We start from the raw sequence: 13,798 nt of genomic DNA, 5'->3' as shown, positions 1-13,798 counted from the left end.
GTAATGTTACTCGCTCCGCCAATCTGAGATGTAGGTTTTTCCCTGTATGAATTCATACATCTTAATGCAACTGCTGTCAATGAAGCCTCCCACTCTGATGAATCGAATGAAGACAAGCCCACTCAGGCTTCATTTTTCCTCCAGTCTATTAGCGCGGATCAAAGTTGCATGTCACGAAAAATGTATAACACTCAAAAAAAAAAAAAAAAAAAACCAACCCACAAAGTAACTTTTCTATTCACACTTTTAACTGCGATGCTTTCCCTTAGTGTCCTGAACCCGAACCCTCTGAGAAAGGTGTCTGGCCATCGCTAGGGAACACATCACAGTTGTCAAGTACTGTGCTGTGTTACCGATCGACACTTAAACGACAGCGGCAGCGACAGCTAGGCGATTAAACCCACAGTTGTCACAGGAAAATCTAACTTGAATGTTCAGTTAATATCACCGTAAAGGTTTGTTGAGGCCGGGGACAAACCTGAGATCTACTAAAACTGTAGCAATACAACTCAATAAATACAAAGAGCGACACATATAACGACTGGTCAGTGACCACTGGAGTCAAAAAAACAAACATGGAAAGCCCCTGGCAGCTTGTGTTGTTTACATGCAGTGCGATCTGTGCTGAAAAGACCCAAAAAAGGAAGGGAAAAGATGAAATTCTGGATGGAGAGACGAGGGGAATATAGCCCAAAGAGGTGAATGAAGTTGTTTATCTACTGGTATGTCTCCCTCAGGCGACACACTAGTGGTATCATCAGTCACAAATATCAAACGTGTTTAGAAAATCTTTGTGAGTGTGACTTGCAACTGGATTTAATTCTTTTCAAGCTGATACACTAAAGGGACATTACATAACCTGTTTACCCAAAGATTAGTACATGAAGCGTGTTGTTTTTGTTTATGTCACAGTTATAAATGTGTTTGGTGATTTTTGCAGTGAATATGCACAAAGAAATGAACTCCTGCGCAGTCAATGGTCGAATACCGGTGATACTTCTCAAAATGTTCCGGTTTGACGGTGAATGTCTGTTTCAGTTTCCTGCCTCTGACCTCGTCAAACACATGAGTCACACAGGTCAGAGTGATCTGGACCGTTTAATCATAATTTCTTGTGCGGGCAGACAAAGCAGTAGAGTGCTTCCACACTTGCAGGGGTGGTTATATTAAGATCATGCTTGAGGAGTGTGCCATGCTTCAGGAGCGCCATCCAGTAACCACATTAGTATGCGTGTTGTGTTTTTGCCTGTCACCACAAGCACGGGGCACATGCAGACGCAGCCAGTGGATAGAGGCCTGAGCCGCAGAGGGACGCAGCTTTCTGTTAAAGACCCAATCTGTCATTTTTAAATATGATCGAACAATTTGAATTATTGATGAGATATAAACATTTTGTATTTTTTAAGCAGATTGTAATTGAATATTTAGGCCTGTTTAGATGCTGTGTTTACAAATAGCATTGAGACTGATGAAAATGCTGTAATGTGTGTGTATGTATATATATATATATATATATATATATATATATATATATATATATAGATAGATAGATAGATAGATAGATAGATAGATAGATATATAGATATATAGATATATAGATAGATATATAGATATATAGATAGATAGATAGATATATAGATATATATATATATATAGATAGATATATAGATATATAGATAGATAGATAGATATATAGATATATATATATATATAGATAGATATATAGATATAGATATATATATATATAGATAGATATATAGATATAGATATATATATATATAGATAGATATATAGATATAGATATATATATATATAGATAGATATATAGATATAGATATAGATATATATATAGATATCTATATCTTTAGATCTATATATATATCTATATATATATATATATATATAGATATATATATATATATATCTATATATATATATATAGATATATATATATCTATATATATATATATATATTATGAAATATATACACTCCAATCAGTCAGCAGACTGCTACTGCTGTAGTGGCGTTATTTTAGATCACGCTACCTTGCTCGGCATGACCCGCTCTACTCTGCCTCTGATTGGCTACGTGCCGCCCGTTAACGTAATATGCAACTCTCACCAAAGATTGAACAGAGGCGAGATGTTTCACTCCGTAGCTAAAATGGAGTGTTCAAGACACAATGAGTAAAGTGACGCTGCAGGAATTGAAAATAAAGTATGTACATTTATTCTACTAGGACCCCCAAATTAAAGTATGAACATGAAAATTAGCATAATATGAGCTCTTTATGGTCCTTTTAATGACTGTAACTGTATTTAATAAAGACCTTATAAGATGTGTATTAACATAATTATGGATTCATAGGACTATAGAGCCCATAGTTAACTGCCAGTAAATGCACATGCAATGCAAGTATGTATTAATTTAAGCCACACTTCCGTACTTGCAGGCTTTAAGATTGACTTTAATTTGGTTTTAACAACATGTATAAATTAGGTGCAACATCGCAAGACATGTTAGCAAACAGTTGCTTATTCAGCACCAAATGCTTCAACATTAGCATGAATTCGGAGCCCAGATCTGTTTTACATGCCTACTCCAGTATGAGTAGCTCTTGTTTGGGTCTCTACCAACCCTCAAGTTCACATCATACAAAGTATTTGATTATGAAAATAAAAGCGCAGCTCTCAGGTTGAGCTGCCGTCGTTCAAAATAGCCACAAGGTTGATACACAAAAGGGCCATTAATTAATTGTATACTCTAGTCAGCAGAGAGTAATTCTGATGGACAATCACAGACTGAAATCCAGCAATATAATCAGGATTATTGTTTTAGCCCTGCTCTATTCTGGGCCTCACAAGTGCTCCGTGTGCACTCTGAATACATCCAAATAGACAGCGGAGAACGTCAAAGTAAGGAAAGGTCATGATGAGGTCACTGGTCATCATCCATTCCTGGTGCTTTAGCAAACCAATATTCCCAAACTGTCAAGACAGAAACAATAGCAACAACAGCTTGAGACTGCAGAGCTGAAGTTGCATCACATGTCACACATGTCCCGTCTCATGTCCTGTGGAGGAGTTTGACAGTGATGACACCGCAAACGACTCAAATGGTAATTCAGTGTCAGTGGTTGTCAGGGCTGCAGTCGATCAGGTCTGTGGCTGTTGTTGTAAACATGCTGATAAGACGTTATCGCCCCGGGGTGAGGGATAAACTGTGGAGGAGCATCGTAGAAGTCTGGTTAGTGAAAACATGATGACCGAGGAGTCTCATGATTCACAATCCTGTTACACATTTACAGCCAATGGCCCCGCACACAACAAAATAAAGTTTGTCTAATTAAATGATTTTGTAATGAAGTTAATGAGTGTGATCATTTGTGTAATTAACAGCCAGTCAAATAAAATAATATAGAGAATAACTCCTGTGATTTATACATTTTACCAGGCTGTATTGTAAGGTTTTCTTCCTTTGCAGCATGACTCGAAAAAAATCGATATTCATGCCAGAGAAAATGCCTCTATTGATTAAAACTGAAACTCTGCCACTCATCTTTGAAAAAAACCAAAAAAACAACAACAAAAAAAACACTGGAAGCTAAGAGATAGAAATCTAAAGAAGGAAAATGGATGTCCATTTGTGTTGCCATTCATATCGCTGTATATAATTGCACTATTCAGTTCATGTACGGCACCATGTTTTTTTTCCCTCTTCCATTGTGCACTTCTGTATTTTTGCCATTGTGTCCATGGTGCCTTATTAGTGGCACTTGAGAGCAGACAGATGGGGCGGGTGGAGTTCAACGGGATTGTCCCGAGGTCATTTTGTCTTGGAAAGCAGCGCTGCGTTCTTGGGGTTAGTCACCCATGATGGACTTCTGCTCCTATGAACGGTTAAATGGGAGAGCAACATGAACACTGAGGGAAACAGAGCTTTGACTTCACCGAACACAAAAAAACGGTCAGGTGACCGCACAAACAAATCTCTGGCATCCCACCAATGACTGCTTTGATCCCGCAGTGACCGCAGGCTTTAAGGGAATACGGAACAAACTGACCTCTGCTTCTTCTGAATCCTGTTTTTAGACGCTCTAGCAGCTCAGAATAACACAACCTCCCACTGCAGATATCTGTTAAACATGTTTCTACCTCACCTGAATCTCAATGAGCCCCTCATCATATGAATTCTTGTAACTGGACCGCTGCTATACTGTTATATTAACTTAAAGCTCTGAACACACGAATGACAATGTTTACTGCATTCTCACTCAACTAAAACTCTATTATTGATTGTTTTCACATGTTTGTTTTTTTTTGCAATTACAAAATGCACTAGTTTGCATACATTTCTATGAGAAGAATCAGAACTAAGGATAACGGTTTAAAATGCATGTTACATTTTATTAGTATATTAGAATCACACATTTTTGCAGATTAGAAGTTTGGCTCTGTCTTTTAGCAATCCATAAATCAGAAAATACTGTCAATAGCCATAAAAAAATATAAACTATTGTGATGTTTTTAGGAATAGAACATATAATATAAATAAATGACATATGAACAAACCCCTGTCTAAAAACCTCTCTGCCTCAAAGTATCATAAAAATCTAATTTAGTCAAAACAGCCATAAAGATGCACTACGTAAGAAGTAAGTACTCAAAATAAGAGGCAGCATGTCTCTAGAGTAACTGCTAATTGCTGCAAACTGTAGCTAACATTAGCTAGCAAGCTCAGTTAGCCGTGCAGCTAGTGGTCCGGACCAGTGTTGGACCAGGCCCGGCTAAGGCTAGCTGCTTAGCATGCTAACTTCAGTAGATATCTACAGTGCAAAGAAGCCTTAACATCAAAACGTTGATGCTTTTGATCGGCTCTTTCTTCACATTATGTTGATAATTTTAGTACATTTAAAAAAAAAATGTCTTTTAAATTGCTTACATGTTGCACCTTTAATATCAAATGAATCAGTAACAACAGCAAAAAACATTTTAACTAACAGCCATCAACATGAACCTGAGACAAATATTTTTTGTATGAAAATTGTTCTGATATTTTATGTATGAATATGCAAATAAGGCAATTACATTAAATATGCACTAATTTGCGTCAATGTCAAAAACATAAATGTGAACTAAAATAAATCCCCAATGTGTATTTTGGAAATATTCTCTCACTAGTCTGATACATGGCATGTTATGAAAGCCAAACAGTGCGTGCAAAAGTGTGAGTGTTTCCCTTTAAACGATCAATAATACAAGCTGACAGCTCCTTTAGTACGACACTGGAGTGCTAAAAGCATCCTTTGTTTCCACTCACTCTTGAAAATATGTCATTTATCTCTTTCCCCGGCGACTACAAAAGAAAAAAATATCATTTAAATGTGAAATATCAGTGATGGTGACATCACCTCTGGCTTTGAGCTCACGTCTCACAGTAAATGTGATTTTTCTGCTCAAGTGAAGTTCCTGTTGCTTTGGCAGGTTATTCACACTGGTTGATGGTGAGTCATTCTCCAGGAAGAGTGGAGGAGCATGAGTGGGTTTTTTGATGTTTGGAGGTTGACTTCTGAATGCTTAAGATGTGCTGGTGCTCCCTGCAGGGCTGTAATATACCGTACACCATTGACAGGATCATTGGTGATAACATCATCTGTGGTGTGAAGGTGGACCTGTAGAATCCTCTAATTGTTCTTTTCTCTTTTTGAACAAGTATGAACATAAACTAATGCATCAGGGTGTTTTTTCGGTTTTATCTAACTCTTTTCAGCACATTACATCTGGAAACATGCTTTTGTGTCTTTCTAAAGATAGAAAACCTGCTTCATTTCCCCAGTTTGATTGTGATGATGTGTTACAGATTCGTTGCTTGGACTTGACCACTGTAAGTCATAATGTACCTCGAACCCTCAAGGACTTATTTTGCGACTTTTGAGGAAATCAGTAAAGTTAATTTTATCTGTGTTTGTAAGAAATCCTTCACTATCTGTGCTGCGTGTAATCCGTCCCAATTTATGACCAAAACAACCTTGCAGCAATGAAAACAGATTCCGAAGAGTGACAGTCTTTGCATAACAGTGTTGAAAGGAACATTTTTCAGCGCTTTGTCTTTCCACTTATTTGCTTATAAAGTTTTGTCTTGAATGATTTTGAGACTTGACGTGAGACTCTCTTGAGACCTTGAGACTCTCTTCAGACGTCACTCAAATGACATAAGATGTTAGATGCCTTGAAACTTGACATGGACCTGTTTTAAGTGACGTGAGACTTTAAATAAATGGTGACTAACTGCAAGACCCTGGACTGGAGTCTGACATGTTTCAAATAACATCAGAATTAACATGAATTGGTCTTGAGTCCTTTCTAACATTAACTGGGATGATTGACTTGTTTCAGATAACTTGAGACTTCACTTGGACTTGATGATACAGAATGATCTGTGACTTGAGACGTACAGTAATCTGACAGATAACCTGACTTTTCTTGGATTTACCTCAAATGACCTTTGGATTTGACTTGACAAGTGTTTTAAATAACTTGAGACTTGGCTTAAGACTTGCTCTGACCGACTTGGGCCTTGACTCAGACTTGTTTCAACTGATATAGAACTCAATTGGCATTTGTTTCCAGTAACTTCAGGCTTCATTTGGACTGCTCTCAGATGACTTGAGCCTTGACTTGGTCTTTTCTCAAAATTCGGGATTCGATTGGCACTTATTTTAAATAACCTGAACTGGAGTCTGAGTTGATTCAAATAGTCGGGTGGTTGTAGTTTCAAAGACTTGGCTTGGAATTGTCTCCAATGACTTGAGACTTGACCTCGACTTGCCTCGAAAACAATTTGCGTCTAGACTTACTCTTAAATAGTTATTACCCGACTCAGATTTCTGTCAAATAACTTGAAATTCAATCGGACACTTCTCCGATGACTACAGACTTAAATTGGACTTGTTTCAAGTCATTTGAAAATTAACTGTGACTTGCCGATTCAGGACTTTTTTTTGTTTTCGTTTCTTCGCCACATCATAGAATTGATGTCCTTCCTGGCAGTGAATGCATATAGTTCGCTTTGAGGGAACATATTTGTCATTTTCTTTCACTGCAGCATCATTTCCCCTCCCATCTTGTAATTGGCTGTGGCATTAAGTGGAATAAATATAAATCAGGCTGCCTCGGCCGCTCTCTTGGTCGTCATGCGTTGGTCGGCCCTCTCTGTGAGTCCCATCTCACCATGCCCCCCTTGCGGGTGGAGCCATCTGCCAGCCAACGCCTGAAGACGGCTGAAGATACAGATGTGATGCATCATTATCCGATGACTGAGATAAATGATGAATGCTGGCACTGTCTGCTGTCACCTCATTGACAAACACAGTCATGACTGCTCCCCTCACTGTCGCAGCCTGTGTTTTATTTACTGTCATCCCTGAGCCTTCCTCTGCCGGCAGCATTAGCATTTCTAGGGTTGCATCAACATTGTTTCCAGTTTCTAAACTGGGACGGTCAGAGGCATAAAGAGATTTCCTGGCTCTCAAAGAAGAGGGGTCGATTAAAAATGCATGCAGGTGCTTTTTGTCATTAGGAGGCCATCAGTGTTTGCGGGTTGACAATACAATTTCACATCATGGAAATGAATTAGGCTGAGCTCATTCATTATGGATGCACAGTGGCTTCTTGTTCAGAATGGCCATTGTGTCATTTAAATAGATGAAAGCCAGGTAGGGGTTGAGATAACCTGGTAGTGTATTTCAGGATGTAAAACATTTGTTCAGTCGTCTTTCAGTCCGCGTCTGTGTTTCTCTGGGTCGAGACCTCGTCTGTGTAAGCTCTGGCTTTTCAAAAAGGGAAATTGGGACGCTAATTTTGCAGCAGTATCAAAGAGCGTCTTTGTGTTTTGTCTTTTAAATGTCAAATCACGATACTGTACAATGAACTTCTTTTTAGTGAATTACAAATCTAGGTCTCTTCAAAACAAAATGTCAGAAAATGTGTTTTGCAACAGCTGAATTGCAAAGTGTGAATCATAGAAACTCATCAGCTGTGTTGTGGTTGAGCTTCTTTTATAGCCTCTGTAAGAAGCAGGAACTATTACGTAGTGTACGTTCAGTGTCATTTAGTGCAATGTTTTTTCTATCATCTTGAGTCAATACATTAAGTCAGTCGATTTAATTGAATTAATTATATTGTGTTTTTCACCGATGTCAATTCGTTTGTTAGCTGGTTTGTTTGTAACCAGCGTTACACAAAAACTACTGAACAGACTTCCACGAAACTTGGATGGAGGATGTGTCTCAGCCCAGAATAGACCCCTTTAACTTTTAAAGATGCGGCTCTAGACAAAGATCCATGAGGAAAGGCATTGTTCAACATTTCTGTTGATTTCCCATGCATGGATCTTGATGGAAAATGCTTACAGGTCTCACAGAGTACTATTACTTGTGTAGCCATTTGAGGCTCCAGAGCAAGCTGCAGGTAATCACTGGTTGCTTCCAGTGATGTCACTCAATGGCAAAGCTGCATTGTGGGTAATGTATGCGCCAGGTTTCGAAAAGGAAGAAGAATGCATTAAATAAAAAAAGTGTTGTCTCTTGTTTTGATGTGCTGGTCTTTATCATTTGTTTTTAAACTGTTCATAGTGAGTCACTGCTTTTCAAATCCTACATTACCCACAATGCAGGTAATAGGAGGCAACGTTTCAGATTACATGCAGCTTTTGCTGGAGCTACAAAAAGGTTTTATACTACTTTTTTTTCACATATGTAGTAGTTCTCCACAAGACCTGCAAGAACACTTTAATGTGTAAAATTGGTGGAGTTGCCCTTTAAATATGTTTTGGTTGCTACTGGATGAGGTGTGATTGAATTAAAGGGGACTGTTGGTCAATAATTGCATTTTAAATTGGTTACTCTCTCTCCTGTAATAAATCAAACATCTAGTTACTTTATTTATACACGTATGTGACTCATTTAACTTATGCAACAGAGCTAGATGGATATTTTACATGCAATTAAAATACTGAAGTTGCTGTTTTAAGCCTGATTTTTTTAGTTAGGTAACAGATTTTGTTCTCTGCCCTCCATTTCCTCTTCTGGTTAGACAAACACAACGTGACAGCAGTCACTTCTGAATGTTACTGTGTGATTCTGGGTGACAGCAGCGTTGGGATCAGTTTGAGAACACAGGGTTTTTTTTTTCTCCTACAGGTAACACTGATCGAAATGACAGCGGCCACCCTTTGACCCCTAAATATCTCGATCTGTGCCGTGTTTATTTCCCATTTTAATTTGTAGTTACAGTTAAGCCTGACTTCCTGTGGTATTCCCAACAGTTATTAAGTTTCACCTAAGCTCTGTCAGTGTCAGAGCTGTCACCTGACAGCTTTTGCTTTGTTCGCTAACACCCCTGGATCTCATGTTTATCACCCTGCAACCTGCCTCCCTGTCTGCCTTGAAAGTCTATCTTCCTACTCCAGGCCTTGGTTTATACAACAGGGTCTCCCCTGCGGAAAGTCAGAGTGACAGAAAAAAGCAGTGCCCTGTTTTTCTTTAAAAAAAGTATAATTATCTTGTTGCTCTGCTGCGGCGGCCGAAGCTTCAGGGCTCTGCTGCTGCATCCTTCCTTCTTTTCCTCCGTCTGTGAAAGCTGAAGCCACGTTCTGTCACCTCGCCCACTCTTCCGCTGCCAATTTACATGATGAGCTGAGCTCTGGCGTATTTATTTACACTGTCATATGTACAGTAGCTGATGAGTGTGTGTGTGTGACACTGCTGTTCCAAACTGTGACTCTTTCTTTCTGCTTTATATAACACAATTATAACAGGCTGTATGAGACGTATCAAGGTCTGTCAGTGCTCATTGATGGCACGATTAATTTCATTTGTTGATATTCATTCTTGATTCTTTTGTTCTTCTGCTTTGATGTCTTTTAAAGCACCTTGTAACTTAGTTTTCAGTCCCTCTAGGAAGTTGTCATGTCAACTGCGAATTCTGCAACAACCTTGAATTATTTTCCAATCACAGTCATTTTCCTGCAAATTCTCCCAATCATCATAATGATATGGTATCTGTACAAAATAGCAAGGTCATGCAGTATTTAAAGGGATTGGAAATTACAACATCACACATTGCAAAAAAAAAAAAAAAAGGCAATTTTTGCTATTTGTTCTTGTAAATATTGGAATAAATTAGCACTTCTACTCAAATTTGTCAGACGGCTGAGGCTGGTTTAATTTCCTATAAAATAGACACATCCGTAGATTTAACGTCTACCGTCTGGTTCTAAACTATTTTAAAAAGTATACTGCAAATGATGTCTCAGTATCATAATGTGCAACTTTGTAAGAATGTTCCTTTTTTCTTTTTTCTTCCAGGTGGTGCTCGTATTTGCTCTCAGCATCGGAGCCCTTGTCATATACTTCATAGACTCGTCTGAGTAAGTATTTATGTGTCAAATCATCACACTTTCACTTCGGATGCTGCTAAAAGTAACCATGATTTAACTTGTTCCACTGCAGATAGTTGACAATGAGCGTTCATTTGACCCAATGATCAGATGCGGCTCTATAAATAATTACACTGTGACTGGAACAGGTCTGAAAATGGACGAATGAACCTGAAATCGCTTTAATGAGTAATATGTCAGGTCAAATACTGAACCAGCATTTGCTCATACAATACATGGTATCCAAATACATTTAATATTGCATACACATTCATTAAAAGTATACGCACCAACACTTTCCCTGGTTTTCCAAGAGGCCAGTCTGGTTTGCTAACTGCAGGGCTAAGTAAGCTAACAGCAGCTACACTTAGCAGCAGTTAGTATTTGCTCTGGTGATATGCTGCCCTCTAATTGTTTGGAGTATGAATTCAACAGGTGGTCAAATCTTACGTATTGCGCCTTTAATGATATGCTTTATATACATAGCATATCAAAGGTGACATTGTGTTTGTGAGATGTGCTTTGTGTCCTGGGCAGTACTAACTCAGTATTTGTGGTATGGTAAAATATGTCCATGTCTTATGTGCATCATGTGTTTATCTCGCTACTGTACATCAGAATATGACTTCATGACATTAATATATCAATTGTTTATGATGTTACTATAAGTTTATTGCATACAGCTTTGTTTTATTGTGTTTCTTCTTAAATCTATTGGATGAAAGGGGATGCACATTTACATATTTAAGTGGCCTTGCATATGATTGGAGGTGTTGGGTCTCTATTCTCTGAGTCCGTTAAGCTCAAAGCAGATAAAATGTGATCAAGTTCCCTCTATGATGACAAAATGGGGTGAAATGCCCTTTAAGTTGCCCTTCTCGTTCTCATTCTTTGAAATTTTTCACCTCCACCCCTCACAACATCCTGAGTCCTCCACTAAAGCTAACAGCTGATTCATTAAATTGACATTCATTTTGTCAGTTTCATCTCAGAGAAAAACAGAAACTTACCAGTCACGCTGTATATATAATATGATCTTATTGTGGCCAAAGTTAATCACATCCTGCTGGTAAAATGATGCTTCCGTTTTATGGATTATCGGAAAATTGCATATATCTCAGACATGTATGATTTAGATTAGCTTAAGAGACCTCAGCCATTATCCATTTCCTATACTCTCATAAATCCCCATATACTGTCATACTAGCTTTAATAACATTGAGTGCTTTGTGCTGCATCGACAGTATTCGAGAACGCTGCCTGTATTTCATCCAATCCCCTTCAAGGTAAACTGCTCTGAGCTTACGGGCGATCTCTGCTGACAAACAGCCAGTGCTCACGGATGACATTTGCTTAATCTCCGTAATGAAAAGGATCAGACCCTCAAACGGGGCAGGAAAGACCAAAGTTCCTGCTCTAAAACAATCCCCATCGCTCATCAACCTCGAGGAAGCGGAAGACCCTTTTAGCTCCGCTCGCGACAGTATACTGTTACTGCGGCCCGGTGGTGTTTGTACAGGACGTGCCATTAAGGAGCAGAGCAAAATACAGCGTGGTAAAAAGCTTTTATCGAGCGTGCAGGGACTCTCCACCGTGAGCAACGTTAAGGCAGTGAGGAGAAAATGGGCCGTAAACTCGCGTAATCTGGCTCATGCGTCCTGAAGCTTTTGTATTCAGGTTTTTTGTAATTTCATAAGACTGCATACAGCTGCGGGCTTGTTGTTTTCAAGCATGATCTCATTTCATTAACTGGACAAGCTCAGGTAGAGTTACATCCCTCACCGATGCCATCTGTGGCCTCTCATTTCCCAGAACCAATGCTTGTGTACCTTTCCACCTGATGAAGGATGACCTACGACCTCTGTCTTTAACCTTTCTCGCACACAAGAAGGCGGCATTGTTAAGTGGACAATGAGAACGATGCTGCGGCACCTGTTCGATGACTTATATTCATATTCATCCCACTCGGCTCTTTGTCCTAGTTTTTATTCAGTCTTGTCCAGGTCTCTCTATTATTCACACAGTATTTTTCAATACCTGTCAACCCAACAAGCCCAGTACTTAAAGCCAAAGAGCAGCTAGTTAGCTGCTCTCTTGCTTGCTCATAAGTGGCAGCGGACTGTAATAGATACAGCCCTTCCTGTAATTAGTCCTGCGAGGGCTGGGGAGGCTGTTGTATGATGGACAGGCCAACCTGGCTGGAAGTGACACCTAGAGACGTCAACACTGAAGACCCACTTAAATTTGTACAGAAGAGCTCAAACTATGAGCTGCGAGTTCGGTTACAAAGGGCGTTTCTCTTCATTAAGCTGAAGTCTTATCTCAGTTTGCACCCTAAGTGTCCATGTGGTCATTTGTTAATAACAAACGTTGAAAGTGCCATGCAGTTTCTTTGATTCATTAACGTAAAAGTACAGCTGAGTGTTAAACCTCAACGGTGAAAAACTGTGTCAGAGTATTGAAAGAGTAGAATTAAACTGTGCTATAGCGGTTTTTTTTAAACACATCTTGTTCAAAAAACATTAATAACCTAATTTAAACCTGCATAAACTGATTATTTTTGGGCCGGTTGGGAGCAGTGAATATAGCTGTTATCACAAAAATTACGTGCTAGCAAACATTTAGCATTCATTTGAGGTTGTGTTTCCAGTAGTAGGCCAACTCAAATTTAGCTCTGTTGTAGGCTAAAACAGATCTAAGCTAAAAGTTTTTACTTCAGCTTCAACAACTCCTAAGAAAAATATCTCTCATTTAGCTGCTAAATGCTAGTGTCTCGCTTTTTAGCTAAGTTTCAGGCTTTCAGGCTTTCAGGCAACAGATCTATGGCTAAAACTTGTAGCTTGATTAAACTGACTTTAGCAAAAAAATTATTTCGACCAGTTTGGACCAGGTAGTGAGCTGTAAACGCGTACCTGTTATGGCTAGCATGCTAGCAAACAGTTGCAGTTGCAGTCCATTAGTAACTAAGTTTAGCACTGTGTAGCTATAGCTAAAAGTTTTAGCCTAGCTCCACCGACTCCTGAGAAAAACAGCTCTGTTTAAGCTGGTAATGTAAGTAGCTAACTTTTTAGTCCACTTTTTCGCCTCAGCTCTGCTTTAGGCTACAACAGAGCTAAAGGTAAAACTTTTAGGTTTAGCTTCACTAACTCCTGAAAAGAATACCCGCTAAATGATAGTAACTCACCTTTTAGCTTTAGATTCACTGATTCCTGAGAGCAATAACTATATTTTAGCTTCTACATTTTAATAACACACCTCCCTGCTCTTCTATGCTGTTTTTTCCAGCAGTACTGAGCCTGAGCTAAAGTTTTCACATTAGCTGTCCTGTTAGCTCTGTTCTATAGCCTAGCTTAAGCTCTG

The 13,798-nt window shown here is 38.9% G+C and overlaps 1 protein-coding gene across 20 annotated transcripts in view; it reads left to right on the top strand.

Annotated features, from left to right (window-relative positions):
• LOC115571000 (calcium-activated potassium channel subunit alpha-1) overlaps positions 1-13,798 on the top strand; it is a 97,051-nt gene that overhangs the window by 31,032 nt on the left and 52,221 nt on the right. For all 20 annotated transcript variants that reach the window (XR_003981859.1, XM_030399944.1, XM_030399956.1 and 17 more), the window contains exon 3: positions 10,368-10,429. Coding sequence is in view for 19 of the 20 variants with exons in the window: in XM_030399944.1 (XP_030255804.1) it covers positions 10,368-10,429 (62 nt within the window). In the remaining variant the exon portion in view is untranslated. The remainder of the gene's footprint in view (positions 1-10,367; positions 10,430-13,798) is intronic.

Source organism: Sparus aurata, chromosome 20, assembly GCF_900880675.1.
Source record: "Sparus aurata chromosome 20, fSpaAur1.1, whole genome shotgun sequence".
NCBI lineage: Eukaryota > Metazoa > Chordata > Actinopteri > Spariformes > Sparidae > Sparus > Sparus aurata.
Note: the sequence above shows the minus strand (reverse complement) of the source record. Positions and strands in the feature narration are given on the sequence as shown.